The sequence below is a fragment of the Microchirus variegatus genome, assembly GCF_963457635.1.
Source record: "Microchirus variegatus genome assembly, chromosome: 8".
NCBI lineage: Eukaryota > Metazoa > Chordata > Actinopteri > Pleuronectiformes > Soleidae > Microchirus > Microchirus variegatus.
The window spans coordinates 12,021,463-12,044,248 of record NC_139809.1 but is presented as its reverse complement, the minus strand read 5'-3'; the positions used below and the strand labels follow the sequence as shown (position 1 = coordinate 12,044,248).

The following is a 22,786-nucleotide window of genomic DNA, read 5'->3' as shown; positions in this document are numbered from 1 at the left end:
TGCTTACCACTACACCAACCGTGGGCCCATGTTTAGAATTGTTTTCGGGGGTTTTGTAACATTTATCAAAATCATTTGCCATAGTGTTATAAACATTTTTATTCTGTTGGTGGAGTTGGCGTCGCATGACCTACCCTGCAGGTACCCGTGTTCAATTACGCCCCAGTGGTCATTTGCTGCACTGTCCAATCCAATAAAGGCAATAAAAAGTCCCAAAAATATATTTAACAGGGCTCCCATGGGTTCTTACGTTTGTGAATTGGAACAAATAATTAAATTATTCGGGACTTGTGCCCTGGAAAAGTCATTGAATTGTCCTTGAATTTGATGTCAACCAAGGTTAAAAACTATTCATTCACTTTATAAAATGTATAAGTGTAACTGCATCCATCAGCTGAATGCTGATTTGAAACCATTTGAATGAATGGTTGTAAATGGGTACTAAACTGTAGTGTAAAGCAGATTTGAGTGGTCTTCAGGCCTAAAACAGCGTCAAATAAACGTTTACCATGTCCACTCACAGCTGTGTGACTTCATAAACCCAGTGTCCACGTAACATTTCCTGCCTCTCAGCTCTGCTCTCGTCTCTGTCCCTCAGGTGCTATCCTGGACAAACCTGTACCTCCTCCCACATTTATGAAGCCCAGGACCATGTCCACATCATCAGGTATCAGATTTATGTTACTGTAAATGTTTGGTGTGAGGCTGTGCCTGTATGTGCAAAAACCCCCTGAAGCTCTTTCTCCATCTTCCTCCAGCAGACCCTCGGCATCCCATCAGAGTGCTGGAACACATCCGACCTGACCCTCCTCTTCACCCGAAGCCCGCTGTCGCCGACCGCCCCGTTGGCCCTCTGCCGCCTAAACCTGCCATCGCGGCCAAACCTCCCCTCCCTACCCCGGGTGCTCCTGCTGGGGGAGGAGCTTGTCCGCCTTTTGCACATCTTACCAGCAGCTCAGCAGAAAGAGTGCAGCTCAGAGTGCACTCGCATGACGGCAGCAGACCGGGGGAGAGTACAACACAGGTGATACAGAGAGCGCCAAGGCTGTCTGGTTTCTTTGTCATATTTCAAAATGTCCTTGAGTTGTTGCCACCAATGTCCTTCACTGTCATATAACCTAACATTTTCAAAGTATTATATACATAAGGGTGACTAATACTTACTCTACTCACTCTTTACTCTTACGTACTTGGACTTGTTTGGAAATCAGACTTTTAAGCAAGTCCAGATTGTATTTAGCATTTTTTTTTTGCAGTCTGGACAGCTAAAAAAACACATGAGATTTGATCTGTCCAAAGATGATTCAAACTACATAGGGAGGTGATTTTCGACTGTGTAATGGTAAAATAAAATTTTCCCATCTACATTTGCCTATCACCGATACCTACCCAGTACAGAATACCAGGTCCCTTGTGTATAGTGCATTGTATATCTTGTATTTTGTGTCTGGCCTGCACCTTCCTGCACCACCCGCAGGGAGCCAGCTCCCCGATACCTACAATAGACAAAGACGTGTGAAAGCTCCGTCTTAAAAGGTAGTGCCTTTGTCTATTGCAGAAATGCTAAGGGGGAGCTGCTCAGGCATAAATGTGGAGTGTTCACTTTGCTCTGGGTCTTTCTCCAGCAAGGATCACTCCTGTGAAGATTGACCTTGTCCTTGCAACGAAAATAAAACCTTGTCGGCCGGGCAGAAGTTCTCTATTTCATTCTTCACCAGCAGCAGATAAAACAACTGCGATTCAGATTCGATTTTTACAGTTCTGTTTCAATCTGAACGTCTTGGTCGCTCAGATAGGATTACAAAGCGTCTTCTGGCTCCTCATCACCTTTTGGGACAGAAAGAAGAAGATTTCTGTCGTCCATTTTGTTTATGACTTGCTTTGACTACGTGTTTTTAACTATAGAGATCTATGTGGGTGGAAGACGAGACCCAGGAAGATCAGATTCTGATCTGATCATGCTTACAAATCCAGTTTGGGCTGCAGCCTGTGTCGTGTTGTGTTGAGTTTTACTTTTCCCTCCGTTGGGATCGTCCACCCTGCCCCTGATGGGATTCACCTGTGTCTAATGAGTTTCACCTGTGCCCCCCCCCCCCCCCTCCAGTATTTAATCTCCCTGCTTCTTTGCTCATTGCACATGTGCCTCAGGCCTCGTCCACATGGAGGTCGGTCTTTTTTGGAAACTGAGGTTTTCTTTCCTCTGGGTTTTCAAAATAATAGTCATAGATGGTAGACTAGCAACAGAAATAAACGTGTTAAACGTCCAGTTTGGCTTACGTCTGAGGCCATAAAACACTGGAAATACTGTACGTAACACGTGAAATACAATACCAAAAATGCTCATTAGGGTTGACATGTTGATGATGACATGTCTAATGCATGTGGATTAAATAACTACAGCTGTTGCCTTCTGCTTCTTCATCCTTATTAGACTGCGTTTGTTTCTAACTAATTGGAGCTCATTAATCCGTCCCTGATCGTCGCCTGTTTTTCCCCACATTGCTGTTATTCTCCTCTCCCTCCGTTTATATATGTCCACGTCGGCCGCGACAAAAGCGTCGCCTCCGTTTTGTTACAGCCCACTGAGCAGCAGCCTCTTCACTTTTTTTTTTTCTTCTTTTCTCAGAATGGCAGCCAGGAGGGTCCTCAGGGTGCAGCCGCAGCTCCGTCCCCCAGGAAAGAGCTGCTTCCTCCGTTCTCATCTCCATGGAGGGGTCCCGGTGCACAGGATCGCTCTGAGAGAGCACAATCAGTGACAGACGGTAATTGTGGTTTTGTCTTTTGTATCATTCAAATGTAAGGAGTTTTCTCTGTGATGTCAGGTGTGATCCAGTCATTTATAGAGAGGAGGATGTGAGAAAACCGACCGTGGACTTATGGTGGTTTGTAGTTCCATCCATATAACGGCTTTGGGCTGGAGATGAAACATGAAATCAGGGTTCTGTCTCACTTTTTCTTTTTTTTTTACTTTACACCCCTTTGTTGATACAATAGGTTCACTATTGTTCACTAAGTGATTTATTACATTTATATGATCACATATTTAGCCTTAAAGGTGCCATATGTAAGAATGTGGCCAAAAACAGTTACTACATTCAAATTCAAAATACAGAGGTCTTTTAGGTTTCGTTTTCTGGCGTAACTGGCAACCCGTGGTTGCTCGGGAGCTGAGACTCTACTGACTGCAATGATTGGTTGACGGCGGTAGGTGGCGCCACATGCAAAAACATGATTTCAAAACATAAACATGATTTGCATGATTTGTAAAATATTTTTTTTTTTATGCAAATATTTTATCTGTACTGTTGTTGTTGGTGAGTTCATATGAGTTATGTGAACATTATTCCTGAGTCTCTGTGACACATTAAGAGGATTTTATAGCCAGTTGCTTTAGATTTATTACATAATGCACCTTTAAAGCAGTTTTGAAGTGAGGATAAATGAGGGTTTTGACATATTTTTTTGTCAACAAAAGAAAAAATCTAATCTGTGCTTAAATCTATGACATCTTTAAAATCTTTAACTTTATACTCTTTGTAATTGCACTGTTCTGTTACTTTGTCCTATTTTATCTTTTCTATGTTTTATTGTTTGTATTATCTTTATTATTTTCTGTAAAGTTATTATTATTATAATATTTTTTGCCACTTTGTCTTCATGTAAGACACCAAAATCCATAAAGATAATACGGATTAAAAAGTAAATCCACTGCTATCTCTCTCTACATTCAAATGTGTTATATTGTAGCTTAAGTGTTTGAAATCGTTTGTTTGGATTTATACGAGTGTTAAAAAAAATCCCTGTTTGTGTGTTTGCAGAGAGCCTCCCTAAGCCGAGGCAGCACGTGAAGCCCCTCCCACAACGCAGAGCTGTGTCCGTCCATGAGGACACTCTGGCCATAACACAAGGTTCTGATCCTTCCATCGTTACAAGAGATGCGTGTTCTTCTAGTTTATGTACTGTATATGATCTGCTCATGTGCAGTGTCCGAGTAGTTAAGTATAAAATTATACTGTGTGTATGTCATCTCTCTCAGAGCTGAAGGCAGTTTTACAGAGGTCGCCCATCCGTTTCCGGGGCAACAGAGGAGACCTGGCTCCCTGCACTGAAGATGCATCGAGTGGTGAGGAAGTGCAACAAGCTCAAAGGGGTGAGTGAGGTGTTTCACTGTCGTTAAATAACCTTTTTTTTTTTAATGTCTTTACTGTCCTTTTGTTTCCCTTATTATTCTTCCTGTCATCTGAACTTTCTCCTTTTTCTACCTGTCTCTGTCTTTTATCCAGCCTGTGACAAAAGGACATCTGAAGAAAAGAAGGCCACTGTCCCAAAGGTAGAAATGAAGACAAAGAAGCACCTGCCTCCGGGACAGGAAGACGCCCCGGGCTCAGGGTGTCCCACAGCATCAGTGCCCCGACTCTTCAGTCCAACCGCAGCCCCTGACAAAGCCCTGTCCACTCTGGAGAGTCCTCCAGCGCTGGAGAAGCCTCTGGCGACGGCCACATCCCAGATAAAGAGCCCCGGCACCACCCCAGCATCGGCTCGAACTCTTGACAAAAAATCGCCGGTGTCCCCGCCGCTGCCGGACAAGAGCACAACCCCAGCTGCGTCTGAATCCCGGGAAAACCCGCAGGAGAGGAAGAAGAAGAGCAGCCCTGGCATGGCACTGCCGCCGACAATGGCTTTCGGGTACAGCACACAGGAAAGAGGAGATTCTAAACGGCACACGACGACGAAGGCAGAGCCAGCAGACCAAAGAACTGAGCCTGCTCTGTCTGAATAACACACCTGGGAGAGAGAGGGAGAGAGGGAGAGGGAGGAGGAAGTGGTCCGTGACATCACTGAGATCAGGAACTGGGAGGCTTCACATGGTCTGAGAGACAGATATGATTTAGCACGGTTGCGGTTTATTTAACTGCAGGCCATAGACTGCGTATTAAAGTGGATGAAGCCTTTATTTTGAAAAGGGAACAACAAAGTTGTTGATTAGCCACCAGGAGGCAGCGTCGCTGTTGCAAAAAGGACTCTGTTTTCAACGGTTTATAGGGATTTATAACATCAGTCGACATTTTCCCCGAGGGGTTCAGTTTGCCAATGATGTCACTTTTGTAAAATTGTGTTCCCGTTTGCAGGAGAGCAGGCGGTAAAGCGCGGCACATGTGAGCGGACACCGCTGCTGGTATCGTCCTACAGGTGCCTGGCTGCAGGTGACGTCTATGAAATTCTTAAATCGAGGTTTGTGTTGCAGCCGCGAAGACTACGTCCACTCTTTTAAATATACAGTCTATGCCTATATTACAGCCAACACACGACTGCACAACAAAAAACAATTATGTTTGGACCTTAATTAGACTTTAGTCACACCTAAACTTGATTATTACCAGATTATGGTGCTTTATTTGCCCCCAAACAGATGACTAACGGATACACTACTGTTCAAAAGTTTGGGCTCTGTTTTCCGTTAAAAGTCACACTTTTATTCATCAAAAAAGTTGCAAAATAAATAGAAAGACATTGGCAAGATTAGAAATAATGGTTTTTATTCCAAATAATAATTTGGCCCTTTTCGTCAAAGAACCAGCAAAACTGTTTTCAAGGGTTTTCTAATCATCCAATAGACATAGGCAAACACAATGTACCATTAGAACACTGGAAATGGGCCTCTATACACCTATGTACATATTCCATTAAAAACCAGACGTTTGCAGCTAGAATAGTCGTTTACCACATTAACAATGTATAGAGTGTATTTCTGATTCATTTAATGTTATATTCATTGAAATTTTTTTTTGATTTTCCTTCAAAAATAAGGAAATTTCTAAGTGACCCCAAACTTTCGAACAGTAGTGTAAGTAAATAGTTGATGAGATGATGTGAAAGGCAGACAGAATGTTGTATTTTGGACCTTTTAAAAAAAAAAAAAAGAAAATCCCCCCGAGTGCAGAATGTTTCCCATCATTTCACATTTGTTCACCTCTCTTCACTTCGTATTCAGCTCTCACCAGTTCCGCTCACAGAGGCTTTGACTGATTTCCTTTTCCGTCTCGTTCAGCACCACCTGCAGTAAAACGTCTGAAAATATATGAAGTTGAAACCTTTATTTAAAAAAAAAAAAAAAGAATATTTCAAAGAATATTTACAAGTCAAGGCATTTGCTCCGTTTTCTCTTAGATTCAACGTGTTACACTAAAAATCTTTTTCCCTCTGTCACATCCCATGTCAGTATATTATTTAGCCTACAACAAGAGGGCCAATTCAGATCCTAAATTCAAACAGCGACAGGCAGTATGAGCAATGAGTCGATCCAGCTCTCAGTTCAGCCTCCCGATGTTGTCACTGAACCTGAGCCTTTGTCTCTTCCCCCGGGGCTAGAGTTTATTTTATACCGTCTACATGTTTATTATTGTTGCCTTGCACGCACAGGATATGTACAAAACTACATAAAGCAAAAAGAAAAAGTTATGAAACAGAGTGTAAATCCATACCTATACTTGTTAATAAGGATTAAAGAGCTAATTGAGTTGTGTCATAATCTCCCTCTCTCTCTCTCTCTCTCTCTCTCTCTTGTCTCGTTCTTATTTGGATTCTGGTGTTTAGGCCTTGAATGGGTATGAAGTGAGTTATGGAGGTCTATTGCCATACAATAACATGTTTTTATGGTCAAAAACCTCCTAGTTGCTAGCAGATAGAAATCTCTCCTCACTGAAGCTCTCATCAGAAGACAGACTGTGTTGTGATTGGCCAGCCAGCGAGGGCTTTCCCAACTGTCTTGTGATTTGCCAATACCCGGAAGTGAGCACACCAAAATAGCTTCGTCGCGACTCCCCGCCGCAGTCCCTTTTACACCTTTGACCCAGAGTCAGAAGACACTGTCGCTCGTGAGACACCTCCACAACGGACATTCTTCTTCTTCTGCGGTTCAATGTACGCAACCAGATATACCCGGACTAGTGCCCTGAGCAGTACGATCTGCTGTTCAGGAGAACCGCTGTTTACGTAACCAGAACGGGGTTTTTTCAGAGATCTCGCTGAGCCCGAGATTACAATACAACACAGCGTTCAAGATACACACCAAAAAAAACAGCGTTAATTGTTACTTCCGTTCTATGGGAGCTTTAAATTATGTTATTTAGATGTCATAGATTTTATGTTACAGTGGGATTGCCTATTTAATCTGGGGGGGTAAAGGTGTAGCATATACTGTGAAGCCAGGTGGAGATGCCCTCCTGTAGAGAAAAAACACACACCGTTGAGACTTGTGATGAATTCTGCTGGTGTTTTTCGAGCTTGGTCAGCAGCTGCTGCTGAGGAAGGAAATATCTGCTCCAACTGCAGCAAAAAGAGTTGAAAGTTGTTTGTCCTTTGATGACACTTTCTCTGTATGTGTGTGTGTGGGTTTTGTACGTGCTCTCGCGCTTCCTGTCACACTTCAAAAACATGTATAGTAGCATTGAGTGAAACGTAGACTTTAAGTTGATTGTAGTCCTTCAAAGGATGAGAGGGTAGAGAAAGGATGGATGGATTTGAATAAAACGGGGAATCATTTGGACGGTGACTTTAAAGAGCCCATATTATACCCTAAACACATAGTAAAAGTCACTTTGTTTACAAATAGAGACGTGATACACAGCATTTTGATACTGGAGATATTAAAATGATGTGGAATCATATTATACATGAAATGCCTCTAAAAAACAAGAAAATATAACCACTATTAGGGGTAAATGACTTGTTTCAAGCAAAATGATCTGCCAGTGCAGCAAGAAGTCAAATTATCTTAAGGCTTAATAAGTAAATAAGTCCAAAAAATAGTCTGATTAGATAAATACACTGAATTCAGGTCAATAACATTAATTTTTGCAGTGTTACTTCACTTTATTACTTAATTTAATCCGTTGTTCATTTGATTTTGGTGTACATGTACTTCTAATCTAATCTAATCTGGCATACCTACCCGTTCAATGTAGTCATTTGGATTTTTCTGCAGTAAAAACAAGACCATTGTGTCATTTAAACACATTTAATACATTATATTGACAGCCCATGATCGCTGGCAGCTATACAACAACAATAATATTAATAAATGAGAGTGAATCTGTTATAATAATTATGGGATGTTCCAGGTTACAGACTCTTAGCTGTCACATTTCACTTCTAAAAGATAAAACATCTCAGAGGCCTTATGGAAAAAAATAACAACAAAAAAAAGAAAAATCTTTATTTCTTTGTTAATTGTTTTCTGTCTATCAAAAATACAGCTGACTCCATCATCACCAGCTGAGCAGCATCTCTTTGGCTCTCACACTCGTCCTGTTTCTGACTCTAAAGTATAATTCCTGTGGTGAAGTGAGTGGATTATTACCCTGAGTAGCAGTAACTGTGGCGAGAAATGAACAACAGCATCTTTGGAAGGGAGGAAGGATCTCAAACAGCAATCAAAACACCAGGGGGGGATTTGCAGTTGACAGAAGTGCACACAGAAAAAGCCAAAAGCTGTACTCCATTATTATGTTAACTGTCTAGATGTCACCGCCTAAGAGTCAAGAAAAAATGGCAACAGGTCGGACTGCAAATGTTACAAAAACGATAAGACAGTTCTGCTAGGATTGTCACGACTGTTCCTGCCTCGACGCCTCGGTCCGCACTAAGCCTCCTCGTCGCTGCTCGGCTCCTCCGGCGGGAACGCGGGGTTGTGGTTGAGTTTTTGCATGTCCTCTGCGGTCAGCTCTCGCATCGTGCCGTCCATGCTGAGCTGCATGGGCTTAATCACATTGATCCTGTCGAGAGAGACGATTTAATACAGTATGTGAGGGTCTCACCCACTCACAAGTGTCGATACAGGGACACTGGGGTTGGGATTTTTAGTTGCCTGAGGATTTAAATGTCATAATAAGTGAATAACGAGACTTATACTTCATATTAACCGGTCACAGCTGTCCACATTTTTAATTTAAATATTTTTAATGTCACACAGAAAAAAAAAAACCACATTAATTAGATGTATACACACATCAGGGAATTACAGGAAGGGGAAAATCACATCTGGTTTGCAAAGGACTTGAGGGTTGGGGAGATGGTTAAGGTGTTGGGATTCCCAAAATGTGGGTTGCGGCCCACTGGTGGACCATGAAAGTATTACAGATGGGCCTCAGACTGGGAAAACACTACTATTTTCTCAGGGGATACATGAAAATAATTAAATGTGCAGTCTGATTTTACTATTCGCATTCAATGGCATAGTATGTTGTGTTTATCTCAAGCAAAACATACTAAATAATATGGTAAAAAGAGACTATGCATTTTAATTTTAGTGTTATCTGTTTACTTTTACGTGCTTGCTGGTGTACAAATCTGTACGTCGTAATCTTAATCAGCAGCCTTCTGTTAATACTTTTGGTTTCAGACGTGTGTTCTTTCACTGACCTTGACAGTTTGTCAAACATGTTGAGCAGCTTCATAGCTTCATACTCTTTCTGCTCCTCTGTCATTCCCTCCATGGGATTGGGCTGCTCTTCTTCTACTACTCCTGTTATCGGGTTAATCCTGACGAGACATTGTCATGGTTAATCCTCCCGACTTTCAAATCAAAACAGTCTCAACATCCAAAATAAAAAATGGCTTGTTTAGCTTTGAACACAAGGGTCTTTACAGTTGTGAGAGAGTGAATAGTGATGCCTCTCTGGCGCCTCCCAGTGGTGGTATTTCAATCATATTTAACTAAGAAGAGGACATACAGTGATAGTGGCTGTGCTGTAAAGTCTATGTGGTCTACAGTATCCTGCAAACTGGAATTAAAAAACGTCAGGTTCTACGTCAGGTGCCAGTGTGGTGGACTGAGGTGTTACTGACTGGGACTTGGCCTCTTTGTACTCCTCCGTCTCCGAGTCCTCGTCTTCAGAGTAGATCCCGGCGTCTCTGCCGCCGCTCAGCAGCCCTCTGGCAACCAGCAGACCCGCGGCGTTACCGTAGCCGGTGTACTTGATGAACCTGGAGACTGGAAGGAAAACGTGGACCCGTTAGTCAGGCCCGGACTGAACTCGACAGACAGAGATTTTTGTTTTGATTGTTTTACTTCCAAACCCTAGTGTAATGCAGTTTATGCAAACTACAGCTGCAACTAACCTATTATTTTCGTAATCCATTATTCTGTCCATCACCATGGCCATAAATAGGAAATAAATAACATAAAGTAAAAAAAATTGGGGATGCCACCTGGGGGGTTGTTCCTAAATTTTGAAACATACTACCCTTAGATATCAGGGAAGCCAGCTCAGTAGATATATTTAAAACTTAAAATAGACTTAAATCTTAAATATTTTTACTCTAGCCTTCAACTAGCTCATTCTATTCCACCATGTGTTGAGTTTTTATTAGCATTTTTTTAGTTTATTTAAAAGTTAAATCATAGTTTTAACCTCTTGACTCGAGCCTTATCCCTATTTTATTCCACCCCGTGTTGTATTTTACTATTTTTTTGCATGTCTTTTGTTTTTTAAAAGTAATTTTCCTTTTATTGTAAAGCACTTTGAGCTGCAATCCTTGTATAAAATGTGCTTATTTCATACAAGATGGTTTATTATCATAATTATTATATTATTATAATACAGTATATGGCTCTGCCAAGACTGGTACAGCCAATATGTCGTAGTAGTGTATATGCCAGGCCTGCATGTGGTGCTATAACGCTGCTACGCAGAAATACACCATAAATGGAGAAGAAGATGAGCAGCATGCTCTTAAAGTTTGTATTCTGTGGAGGAAATCCAAATACAAGAAGAAGAAGAAGGCGATCACAGAGACGGTGACAGCGAATACAAGAGCGAGAGGTGAGGCTATGATTTGTTTTTACTGTTGCACACATGAAAATGCAAGGGTGATATTTTGAGGTTTTTCACTGTGGGTTCCTCAATGTTTGTCCTGTGTGGATAAAAAGCTGATACCATACAAAACCTTATTGTGCGTACAGGCCCTCAGTGTCACAGTGAGCCATGGACTTAAAATCATGGGAAAAGTTACCACAATAAAGCAACTTTGGCTCACCGCTTTCTTTGCAGAGGACAAAGAGGAACTCGGCGGCGCAGTTCTTCACATCGGTGTCGATATGTGTCATCAGACGCACGAGTTTGTTCCTCATCGCGCTGCCCACCTCAGGTCTGTTCTTCACGTCACGCAGCGGAGGCAGCACCTGCACACACACACACACACACACACACACACACACACACACACACACACACACACACAGGAGCCATCAAATCACCAACAGTCCTCATTCATCTCTTCTTCATGCTCGGGTTTTCCTCTGACCTTTGACCTCAGGAACTTCCTGGTCTCTCTGTGGATGCGGCTGCTCTCCGTCAGCAGGTTCAGCGACGGAAGGAGGGTCTCCTTCAGTTTATGGCCCTAGTGAAAAATAACAAATACTTTTTATATATATATTTCCATAACAAACACAACCAAATTTGTCTGACAAGGAGAAAAGAAATGCGGCTAGAAGAGTGCACTTCATAAATACTGACCATGTACACCATTTACTATATCGTTTAAAGGTCCACTTTGGAAGAATTTGCCATATTTAATGCTAAGATTGCAGATTGCGGCCTTTAAAGCTCCCATTGAGTGGTCCTATCGCACATATATGTGAGTTATGGAGGTCTACTTACATACATTAACTTGTTTTTATGGTAAAAAACCTCCAGTACGAAATCTCTCCTCACTGAAGCTCTCGTCAGCCATGCTGTTTGATACCGAAATCTCACCCCCAGACGACAGAACTGTGTTGTGATTGGCCAGCCAACGAGAGCTTTCCCAACTGTCTTGTGATTGGCCAATACCTGGAAGTGACGTAATTAGCACGTCAGCTCTCAGCAGCTCCCCCCTCTGGAACGGTGGATGCACTGCTACTCATTATCAAAACATTGTTTTAACAATGTTTTAAAAATAGCTTTGTCACGACTCCCCGCCGCAGTCCCTTTGGCCCGGAGTCGGACCCAGAGTCAGAAGACACTGTCGCAAATGCTACACCTTCACAACGGACGTTCTTCTTCTTCTGCGCTTCAAGGTACACAACCGGATGTGCCCGGACTAGTGCCCGGAACAGGAGGATCTGCTGTTTAATTGGAACTTCCGGACTATGGGAGCTTTAAATACTAAAAACTGGTGACCTGACCAAGGTGTACGCCAACTTTCCCTCCCACGACCCTCATGTGGAGGATAAAATGGATGGACAAAGACTCTAGTCTTACCCGGTCCAGTTTCTTCTCCATGAAGCCCAGCAGCGTGTTGACGGCGTCCATGTTGACCCCCATGTACTCGATGGAGCCTTGTTGCACTTTGGGCAGCAACAGCACATCCAGACAGGGCAGAGGCAGGTTACCAAGCAAGTTCACAGTGTGGCTACAGGGGGGGGGGAATAAAGAGAGGGGCGAGGTGTCAGGAGACGAGTGATGATGATGACTGTGATGATGATGATGATGATGAATGAACGTGTGCTGTGTCGTCCTAACCCGTGGAACTCCTCTGTGCGCTCCTCTCCATCTGCACGGCTCATTAAACAGTGTCTCAGGATGGCTCCCAAATGACGGCACTCTGCTGCCTCCTCCTAAACACACACAGACTTCTGTTATCCCCAACCTTGACCATAACTAGTTAATGCTTAACACTAACATTAACCAAACAACAGTTCAAATCTGTTGTTAGGACCAGGTTTTGGTCTCAATGAGGACTACTGGTCCTATTAACATGTTCAATAATGTGTATGTTATATTTCTAGTTTTTTTTTGTTTTACTTGATTTTCTCACTTTTAACCTATGTAAAATATATTGGTGCATTGTTAAAAGCACAAATATCGATATGTTAATTAATTAAGACACTCTGAAGGCACTACTCGATGTCTCCTTGGGGTGGCGCTGCTCAATTGAATGAGGGGAAACTTGGGTGGAAGTTACCTGACCAAAGAAGAGGGAGTTTATGTCAGGATAAAGCTACGTTAAGCAATACTCCATCCACGCTCAATACATAGACTTTATGCACTTTTATTCTCTGTGTTGTGAATAAATAGAGAAATCCTGCACTTTTAACTTTTCACGGACGTTTTAGTCTTTTGTTTTCTTCAGTTCACCAGATATTGCTATATATCGCTAAATAATTGACTTGCGATATATTGATTATCACAGAATCGTTGTATCGCGATATTATCGGTATCGTGGTCCATGTATCGCACGTCGTATCGTGATTCCCACCGCTGCTAAATGGGTACGTTATTATTAGTATTGTTCTAAAAATAATAATTCTGTTTTAAGTTACATTAAATCAGCTACTACACTTGTATACTATACCTCATCGACCTTACGCCTGGTCGTGTCAAAGGTGATGTTGAACAGTATTTTCAGTATTTCCATGGCCAGTTCTATCTGGTCCCGGCTCAATGGGGGAAGCTCGTCGGGCGGGACGCCCTCAAATCCTGGCCTGGCCGTCTCCAATGTGTTTGGCCAACACAGACCCAGCGTGGCGTCCATCTGGTTGCCTGGATTAGAGCACACAGGACAGGACAGGACAGGAGGTCGGTACGGGTGCATCTTTCACGCTCAAATTAGCAATAAGATAATTTTCTCTCTTATCCCCCTCCTCTTCCTCACATATACTTCACACACTGGTGTAGTGAAATTAGATTAAGATGGAGCGAGAGATAAGGTAACTCTAATTATTATTATTTCCTTCATTCTAGTTTCCATGACGACTGACCGGAAAAAGATGCGTGAGACGTCATGTTTAAGTGCCGCGGCACCGGAGTCCAGGCACCGTTTACCAGTTAGCTCCGTTACCTGCGTTAGCCTGCAGTCAAACTAGAGCGGTCTGTTCATCAAACGAAAAGAACATCGCTACAAATAACCATGGACCTGTGTACTGCCTGTGTGCCTCTGTTTTTAAAGATTAGCGTTACTTTAGAGACTCATTTTAACAATCGGGAGTCACGCAAACATGACGTCACGCGTGTCTTTTTCCGGTCAGTCGTCAACGTTCCCAGCACTCATTCGTTCAGTTTTTTGTTATTTGATATTTTTCTCAAAATTCCTCAGCTCCACTCCGATCACATACACTGGTATATACAGTAGAACAGTATTTCTGATTTTGCTCCCTGAGTACCACCAGAGGTAGCTTGTGTACCACTGATGGCACATGCACCACACTTTGAGAACACTAGATCTACACTCTTAGAAATAAAAGTGCTAAGTAGAACCATATAAGGTTCTTCGGCTTGTCCTCTTAGGAGAACCCTTTTTGGCTCCAGGTAGAACCTTTTTATAAGGGTTCCACCTGGAACCCTTTTAAAACCCTTTATTCGGGAAAGGGGTTTTAAAGGGTTCTCTGGATCAAAATGGTTCTTACTGGAACCATTAGTGTTACCAAGAACTCTTGAAAAAAACCTTTCTTCGGGAAAGGGTTTTTCAGAGGTAAATGGTTCCAGGTAGAACCTCAGCCCTTGTAGAAGGACCCTTTTGGAACCCTTATTTCTAAGAGTGTATACCACTAAAGCCTAATTCAAACTACAAGCCCAATAATCCATTAGCTGATGAGTTATCCACCCATGTCTGTGACAGTATGCTCAAACCTAATAGTAGGGCAGGAGACTGGATGTGGGATCACGTAGACATGGATCACATGAAGCCAAAACATTGCAGATCCTCATTTTAACATATAATATGTGTGGCTGGGACATGGAAGCAACTATCTGCAGCCGTGAAACACGAAAAATATAGAGAGGACTTAACCTAGATGTGAAAATAATTAAAGATAGAAAAGGAGGTCATTGTTACTCTGGATCCACGTGAAATAATTTACCAAGCAGGCTGATGCCGTGCAGTTCCTGAGCGAGCTGAGCCCTGACGTCCACTCTGAGGGCAGTCAGCAGGAAGGTGAGGCGTAAGTCAAAGAAACGCACCTGGACAGAGGAAGCAGACGTAAGGACACTTGTTCTCCCTGTCCCTGTTCAGACCTGGTGTTAACATCCATCCAACGTTAATTCCCGGTCTGAAAATGCATTCAGGATCCTGTAATACACGTAGCTGACAATCCGTACCTCGTGGCTCCAGGGGGAATCGTGACACTGCTTCAGCCTCTCTGAAACGCCCTTTATCAGCTGCAGATCTGCTGCGACCACCTGCCAATCATTCATGATCAAATCAGAGGGAGGATTCATGGGAATGTCAATCAACAACTGCACCAAAACACACACTGACTAACTGACCTGTCCAGTCTCATTGTGGAGCAGGATGTTACATAAGGACTTGAGAGCCTCGACGATCACCTCCTGGTCGGAGTTTTCTGATGGACGCGAGGTTTCCTTCACCGCCTCGACAGATTCTCCTTCTGTCGCTCTGCCCTCGCTCTCCGCTGCAGAGAAACAAAGTCTGTGTTTAGACGGTTCTTAGGTTAAAGGGATAGTTTGGGTTGTTTTGAGGTATGGTTGTGTGAGTGATATCTATACATAATCATGAGAACATGATTGACCCTATATCTTGCTGTTTCTTGTCATCCATGAATAGATGGTTGGTTCTCGGCACCAGTGTCACACATGATCCTGTCCTAAAGCACTGTGAACGCAACTGGTTTCAATGTTAGAGTTAGTTCACGTTTTATTTCGTAATTTTAAGTTCCTTCTCCGTCACCGCTTGCTCTTATTTATTCCCCTTGTCTCATCTTTTTCCTTCCCGTATAATTATCCATCCTAGCCAGATGTGATTCAACCTTTTTATTTTCACCTGTGTCTTGTTAGCCTTCCTCCCCAGTGTGTTGCTCTGTTACTTTGTGTTTTGCTCCACCTAAGGTTTCAGTTCCCTGTAGTAATCCGAGTTGCTCCTGCTTTGTTTTTCGCCCTTTGGATGACCTTGTTTCAACTTCCTGCCACGGTGCTCTAAGTTTGGACCTGATTACACTATAATTTACTACATTTCGCAAAGCTCGTCGGATAAATCTTAAGGCTTAAAGGGTGGCGTTTGGTGTCACCATGACACAGCCTTTTCTAAGTGGAAACTGAAGTTTATAATCTGCCCATAATACTGCGCTGAAATCCATAGAGAATAGAAGCATTTTTAGCAGATGGGGACACGGGAGCAGCTGGTCTACTGTTGCCTTGTTTGGTAAGTTAGTGTTTTTTTTAAGTCAATTTGAATGAATGGACTTCACTCTACAGTTAGAACAGGCCATCTAAGGGTGAGATAAAGTGCCAAACATATTCTTAATATGTAGATTTTATCAGGTAGGCCTTTTTAGCCCTTTAAAAGCCACACTTTTAACCCTTTAAGGTACGCACCAAGAAAAAAGCAAAGGAAAATTATTTCTTTGCATTTTTTATTTTTTTATTTTATTTCCTTATGATAACCATAATGACAATCAATATAAATATATATAGATATATATATCTATATAGATATATATATATGTATTATTTTTTTAATTAGACCCTACAGTATTTTAGATACAGGCCTCTACCAAACGGTTGAGACGTCTGTTCATAATAAACCTGGTTTGCATATTTCATAAAGTACAACATTCAGAACAAGTCACATTAAGTGTTGGTGAGTTCAGCTTGATGCATTTTTCAGTGAGATATAGTGACTTGAACTGTGGTCAACCAAATGGTTGAATAGTACCTTAAAGGGTTAAAAGCCACACTTTTAACTCTTTAAGGTACGCACCAAGAAAAAAGCAAAGGAAAATTATTTCTTCGCATTTTTTATTATTTTATTTTATTTCCTTATGATAACCATAATGACAATCAATATATATATACATTTTTATTTTTTTTAGTTAGACCCTACAGTATTTCAGATACAGGCCTCTACCAAACGGTTGAGCCATCTGTTCATAATAAACCTGGTTTGCATAATTCATAAACAACATTCACATTAAGGGTTAGTGAGTTCAGCTTAATGCAATTTTCAATGAGATATAGTGACTTGAACTGTGGTCGACCAAATGGTTGAGTAGTACCTTAAAGGGATAAGGATATGTTATGATTTAAATGTCTAGATTCTAGGTTATATTAAACGAAAATGCAGACGCAAACAGGATTAATCAGTTTTCTGTTTCACGTGTCATTTTACAGGGATTATTACCTTCACCCTGCGTGGGTTTGTTGTGTTCAGGACCATCAGCAGCAGCAGCAGCAGCAGTGGCCACGGAGATGCCGGCGTAGCGGGCGAGCGTGGACATGGCCGAGCGGCCGATGAACGGTTTCAGGCAGTGTTTGTCTCTGGTCAGCGTGCGGACTGTTTCCAGACAGGCCAGCTGACACGAGGGCTGCAGCTCCCCGTTGAGGAAACCGAGCACCAACTCCCCGAGATGCTGCGTGACAGAATAAATCAAACGTATCGAGTCAGATTTATGGAAGCAAACTGATGAGGTGAGCGGATACAGGCATACTGGCTCTATTGGTCGTCGACTAATCTATCTCTTCTTTAATCCCATTTTCAATTCTGTTTTTTTCATATTCTAATAGTATTTTTTATAGCCAATCGGATTGTAGCATCCAAAACCATTTCTAAGTCTTTTCACAAATAACAAGTAGATGAGTGTTTACCTCTCTGTCCTGCTTTTCTTCACTGCTGAATGTGAAGCACTGGTTCATCTGAAGAACAGAAAAAAGCAGAGGAGACACAAAGAAAAGTTTCAAACCTGTTTAAATGTATATTATTTGCAGATGATACCACTTTGCTTCGCTCGGGGACAAATCTCAAGTCAAGTATTAGTTGTTAAGTTATAGTTAAAGGTGCCATATGTAAGAATGTGGCCAAAAACGGTTACTACATTCAGTCTTTTAGGTTTCGTTTTCTGACGTAACTGGCAACCTGTGGTTGGCGCGGCAGCTGAGACTCTACTGACTGCAATGATTGATAGACGGCGGTAGGTGGCGCCACATGCCAAAACATGATTTCAAAACATAAACATTATTTGCAGTCTGCAAAATATTTTTTTAATGCAAATATTTTGGCTGTACTGTTGTTGTTGGCGAGTTCAGTTTGTTATATCAACATTATTCCACAGTCTCTGTGACATATTAGGAGGATTTTATGGCCAGTTGCTTTAGATTTATTACATAATGCACCTTTAAAGGCTGATATTTAAACACATTCATGATATTTAGTCACCAAAATAAAAGCATAGGTATACAAATAACCAGCAATGGTGCAGGTATTAAAAGAGTAAAGGAGATCTTGAGTGTCATAATAGACAAAACTTTTAACTGGAAATCACAAAAATACAGCAAAAAAAAAGAAATTATCCAAATATGTCAAGCATTTATTAAATGACAAAGCATTATATATGTTATACATTACAGTACTGTATTTGGGGAAATAAAACAAAAAAACAGAGCAATAACAAGATGCATCAAATCCATTTAAGTTAAAGTTGCACTATGTTGGAGGGGCAGATGCTGTGAGATTGTTTCTTCTTTCAGTCAGACAATAGTATTTGTGTTTATGCTCAATGGTTTTATGAATGAAATAGACTAAACTAATGGTGTCGAGTAAAGAGGATAATATAAAGGAAGAAGAGGTGGTAAGACAACGGAGCATAGTGAGCAAAGGTATAACAGGTCGTGGATCTCTGTGGCAACACTAAGCTCCTCATCTCTGAGAGTGCTTTAGAAGAGCAGGATTTGACTGGGCTGGAGAGAGAGAGAGAGAGAGAGAGAGAGAGAGAGAGAGCTCTCTATATTTGTGCATCGCAGAATCTAATCCTATTGCCTTTAAGATAAACTCCCACGCAGCTAAAAGACAGGACTGTGGCGCACTTGTAACCTGAGGTTAACCGGCAGCACGTCCTGCTGCTCTAGTGCGTCTAACTCCTGAGATGAAGCTGCTTATCGGCCGACTTCAGGGACAGAGAGAGACATAGAGTCAGTAAAGATAAAGCAGCAAATATATTCTTTAAATATTGTAGAGTTTATTAGTATAATTACTCTAAAATAAACCTTAGAATAAGCCTTTCAAATGCACTAAAGGTAACGGTCTTACACAATAACGGCATATGATGCATGTGCCAACGAGGAAAAAAGAAAGAAATGGTAGAGCGCAAGAGTGTTTACGTCCTTTCTGGACTCCTCACCATTAGATATCACTAATTCTTAGACATTTAAGTGGCTAAGATGTGTTTTTCCAGGTGTGAAAAGTCCATAGCTGACTCTGCTCGTCCTGTTTACACCACTGTATTTAACTATAGTAATAACTATAGTAATAACTATAACCCAGGGGAAAAAAAACGTTCCTTTGACTGCAAACTTTGACCGAAAGAAGTACCTACTCACGACGATAGGGACTTTTCAGATTACCAGGAACTCTAGAGGGGGCGGGGCTACGTGTTTGAAGAGCGCTGATTGGTGGAACACATTTTGTAGCCATTAGAGCTACAATATATAGCTAAGAAGATGAAGAAAAGAGAAGTGTATAAGTGTTGTTTTCTGGAAATTTGAGGCTAGGTGGAAACGCAGACCACACAGATTACCGGGGGAATTCTTTTCCCCAGGTAAACAAGTTCCGCGTAATCAAAGTTCCTCTATAAATGTTGGTGGGAAGGAGGATTATGTGCAAGTATCTCATATAACCATCATTTAAAAGACTATTCTTTTAATAATGATAAAAAAATAAAATAAAGCCAAAAAGTGGTCTATATCAGCTTTAATATAATATAAAGAATGTAATATATTGATATTAAGAATGTAACCTGGTGTATCCTGGTGACTCACTTGCTCATATTGTGTACATGGAACTTGGTCACGTGTTAAATCCTCAACAGTGTAATTAAATTTCTTAGTTTAGTTTAGTTTCTCGGGGAAAGTAAAAAATATGCTTAATTTTAACCTTTTTTTATTTTCTCTCTCTCTCTCTCTCTCTCTCTCTCTATATATATATATATATACACATATATATATATGTGTATATATATACATATATGTGTATATATATACATATATGTATATATATATATATACATATATGTATATGTGTTGTTTAAATATTATTAAATTAAGTCCTTCAGCTTTGCAACAATGCAACAATGGCATTTAAACGATTATGAGCATCATCATCATCATCATCATCATCATCATATCTGTTATTGTAAAATGAAGCTTGGACTGAAGCTGTTCGCCCTGAGAGACGATGATGTAGCAGGCAACATTTACAGATCATTAATAGATAAATAAATGAATGAATGACATGATGAAGGTGTTATTTTGTCTCTCAGGCTTCGCTCGTGTTTATTTGTATTATTTTTATTATTATTACCTCCTTGTTGTAGCTCTGTAGAGCCGCCAAAGCCGCGTCCTGCTCTCCAGTCTCCATTTGCTCTATGATGGCATGTAAATCCATTTTCATCGCCATAGAGCTCGAGCTGCGCTTCCTCCTGAATTCACCTCTCTCTCTCAGTGTGTGTGTGAGTGTGTGTGTGTGTTATTTGTCGCTCAATATGTGTGTGTGTGTGTGTGTGTTGTGTGTGTGTTTGACACCACCCACAGATGACTGCATGATGTCTGGATCCCTTCCACCCGGCCATAGGCGATTAACGCACGGGATTTATTTGTGCAAGCCAAATGCTGCGTTTACGTGTCCCTGGGAGAAACGGGACGAACGGGTTATCGCTATATTTTGCACATCTGTGTTATGACGACATAGTAATAATAATAATAATATAAATACAAAACAAACTGCAATGAAATGCATATAAAACACAAGGCACAGCGTGTTTTAGAGTAAGTAACACCATCATCACCAACGTTGAAATACAGTGGTGTAAATAGGACTTTTTCACAGAAGGCAGATTTATTTACAATAAGATAATTTTCTGAATTATTCTTCCTCACATAACAGGTATAAATATATAATAAAGACATAAAGATGTACAGTTTTTTTAGGTGTGGAACTAAACCAACAAACATAACTCGGTACAGAAGAATATATATATATTTTTATACGGTATAGGGATTCAGAGGGATGTTAACTCCAAGGTGTATAACTTGGTGTAAAAAATGTGTGCCTTTGTTTGATGCAGTACGACAACAAGAAGTTATTTAGAGGGATATGGAATTGAATTAACCCTTAAAGGTACTGCTCAACCATTTGGTTGACCACACTTTAAGTCACTATATGTCATTGAAAAATGCATCAAGCTGAACTCACTAACACTTCATGTGATTTGTGAATGTTGTACTTTATGAATTATGCAAACCAGATTTATTGTGGACAGATGTCTCAACCGTTTGGTAGAGGCCTGTATCTGAAATCCTGTAGGGTCCTGTAGGGTCTGATTAAAATATATATATATATATATATATATATATATATATATATATATATACATATATATATATATATATATATATATATATATTGATTGTCATTATTGTTATCATAAGTAAATAAAATAAAATAATAAAAAATGCAAAGAAATTGTTCTTACTTTGTTTACTTCATCCTGCTTCTTTTCAAACATGCAAAATGTGTGGTTCATGGAGATTTGCATGTCCTTTTTTGTCTTTATATATATCTGCATAGATATGTAGATACTCTAATTATTATTTCATAAATTATACAATGTTTTGTTGTTTAATTTTCTACACAGCTCCACTCTGATCACATACCCTGGTATATACAGTAGAACAGTATCACCAGAGGAAGCTTGCGTACCACTGGTACATGCAGCACAGTTTGAGAACCATGGTTAAAGGGACTAAAAATTGTAAAAAAAAAAAAAAAAAAAGAGAGACAAGCCACTTGAATTGTGTTCAAAAAAAGGAATATAATACACTGCATATTGTCTCAACTGCAGTGCACCCTGATTAGTAAAAATCGATTATAGGAATCAAATAGCATAATATTATCCCCGAGGAGCAATTTGTTGTGCAGCCAGACAACACATAATGCATAAAAATGAAAGCACGCTACAGTACTTTGGATTGATTGATGTATTTTTATTGATCCTAGAGTTACAGCAACGCCGTGTCAGGCATGCACAAGTAAAACATATGGTTGCACAAAAAAATAAAGGATAAAATATAAGGACATACTCCACAGATATACTCAAGAAGAGTATTCCCTCAGGCATTAAAATGTTGTTATTGTCTACAGTCTATATTATTATTTCTAACATACAAGATCTATACAGCCTTTTTTGAGGACAAAAACTAATAATACTAAATATAAGTGCATGTTCATTTGCAATCAGTGATGATTGCTCTTTGTGTCACAGTGTAAATGAAACACTAACTCATCTCTTTTGGGATTATACCCTCTGTCAGATGCTGAAATGGCTTGTCTTAAATTGGATAATCTGTATTTCAGTCCACATTATAAGTGGCTTTGAAGATCTTTCATCTTACCGTAACCCATTTTTTAGAATCACAAATGACAAGACCACTTTATTTATTATGTGAATTTATTAAGAATGTCACCTGCAGACGGGACGAAAATAATCTTAAAAGCCAGGTGAGCGTTTGTGTTGCGCAGCTATTTCGAAGTGGCGTTTGCTCTTGTTTTTCCGACACTACGCCAAAGATAAAACCCCATAATAGTTTACTGCACATGTGCGTTGCCTTGGTTCCATCACCGCCCTCCTCAGCAAACTGGGCGTTTCTCAACGAGCCAACCGCCTGCTCGTGCTGTACGAGTACGCTCGATTCATAATAGAAATCAAACGCGCGGGTGGGGTTAACGTGCTGTCCAAGCGAACGTTGCCAAGTAAAATGATGCAATACACAATAACATGAAACTCATGTAAAGTGTTTTCTTA

General features: G+C 40.7%; 2 protein-coding genes across 2 annotated transcripts in view; one reads left to right on the top strand and one right to left on the bottom strand.

The window, feature by feature from the left end:
• Window positions 1–4,780, top strand: part of carmil2 (capping protein regulator and myosin 1 linker 2) — a gene marked incomplete at both ends in the record, with an annotated part of 35,726 nt that extends 30,946 nt beyond the window's left edge. The window contains 6 exons of the mRNA XM_083893766.1: window positions 599–667; window positions 762–1,024; window positions 2,627–2,762; window positions 3,819–3,908; window positions 4,037–4,150; window positions 4,284–4,780. Coding sequence (XP_083749892.1) covers window positions 599–667; window positions 762–1,024; window positions 2,627–2,762; window positions 3,819–3,908; window positions 4,037–4,150; window positions 4,284–4,780 — 1,169 coding nt within the window. The remainder of the gene's footprint in view (window positions 1–598; window positions 668–761; window positions 1,025–2,626; window positions 2,763–3,818; window positions 3,909–4,036; window positions 4,151–4,283) is intronic.
• A 3,861-nt stretch (window positions 4,781–8,641) lies between these two features.
• ric8a (RIC8 guanine nucleotide exchange factor A) lies at window positions 8,642–20,382 on the bottom strand (the record flags this gene model as incomplete). Its single annotated transcript, XM_083894396.1, has 14 exons — window positions 8,642–8,774; window positions 9,421–9,540; window positions 9,847–9,991; window positions 11,038–11,182; window positions 11,305–11,400; window positions 12,243–12,393; window positions 12,504–12,598; window positions 13,336–13,523; window positions 14,840–14,939; window positions 15,078–15,158; window positions 15,246–15,391; window positions 17,116–17,344; window positions 17,580–17,627; window positions 20,287–20,382. The coding sequence occupies 14 exons, from the start codon at window positions 20,380–20,382 to the stop codon at window positions 8,642–8,644; spliced, it is 1,773 nt and encodes a 590-aa protein (XP_083750522.1).
• Window positions 20,383–22,786: the final 2,404 nt, after the last annotated feature.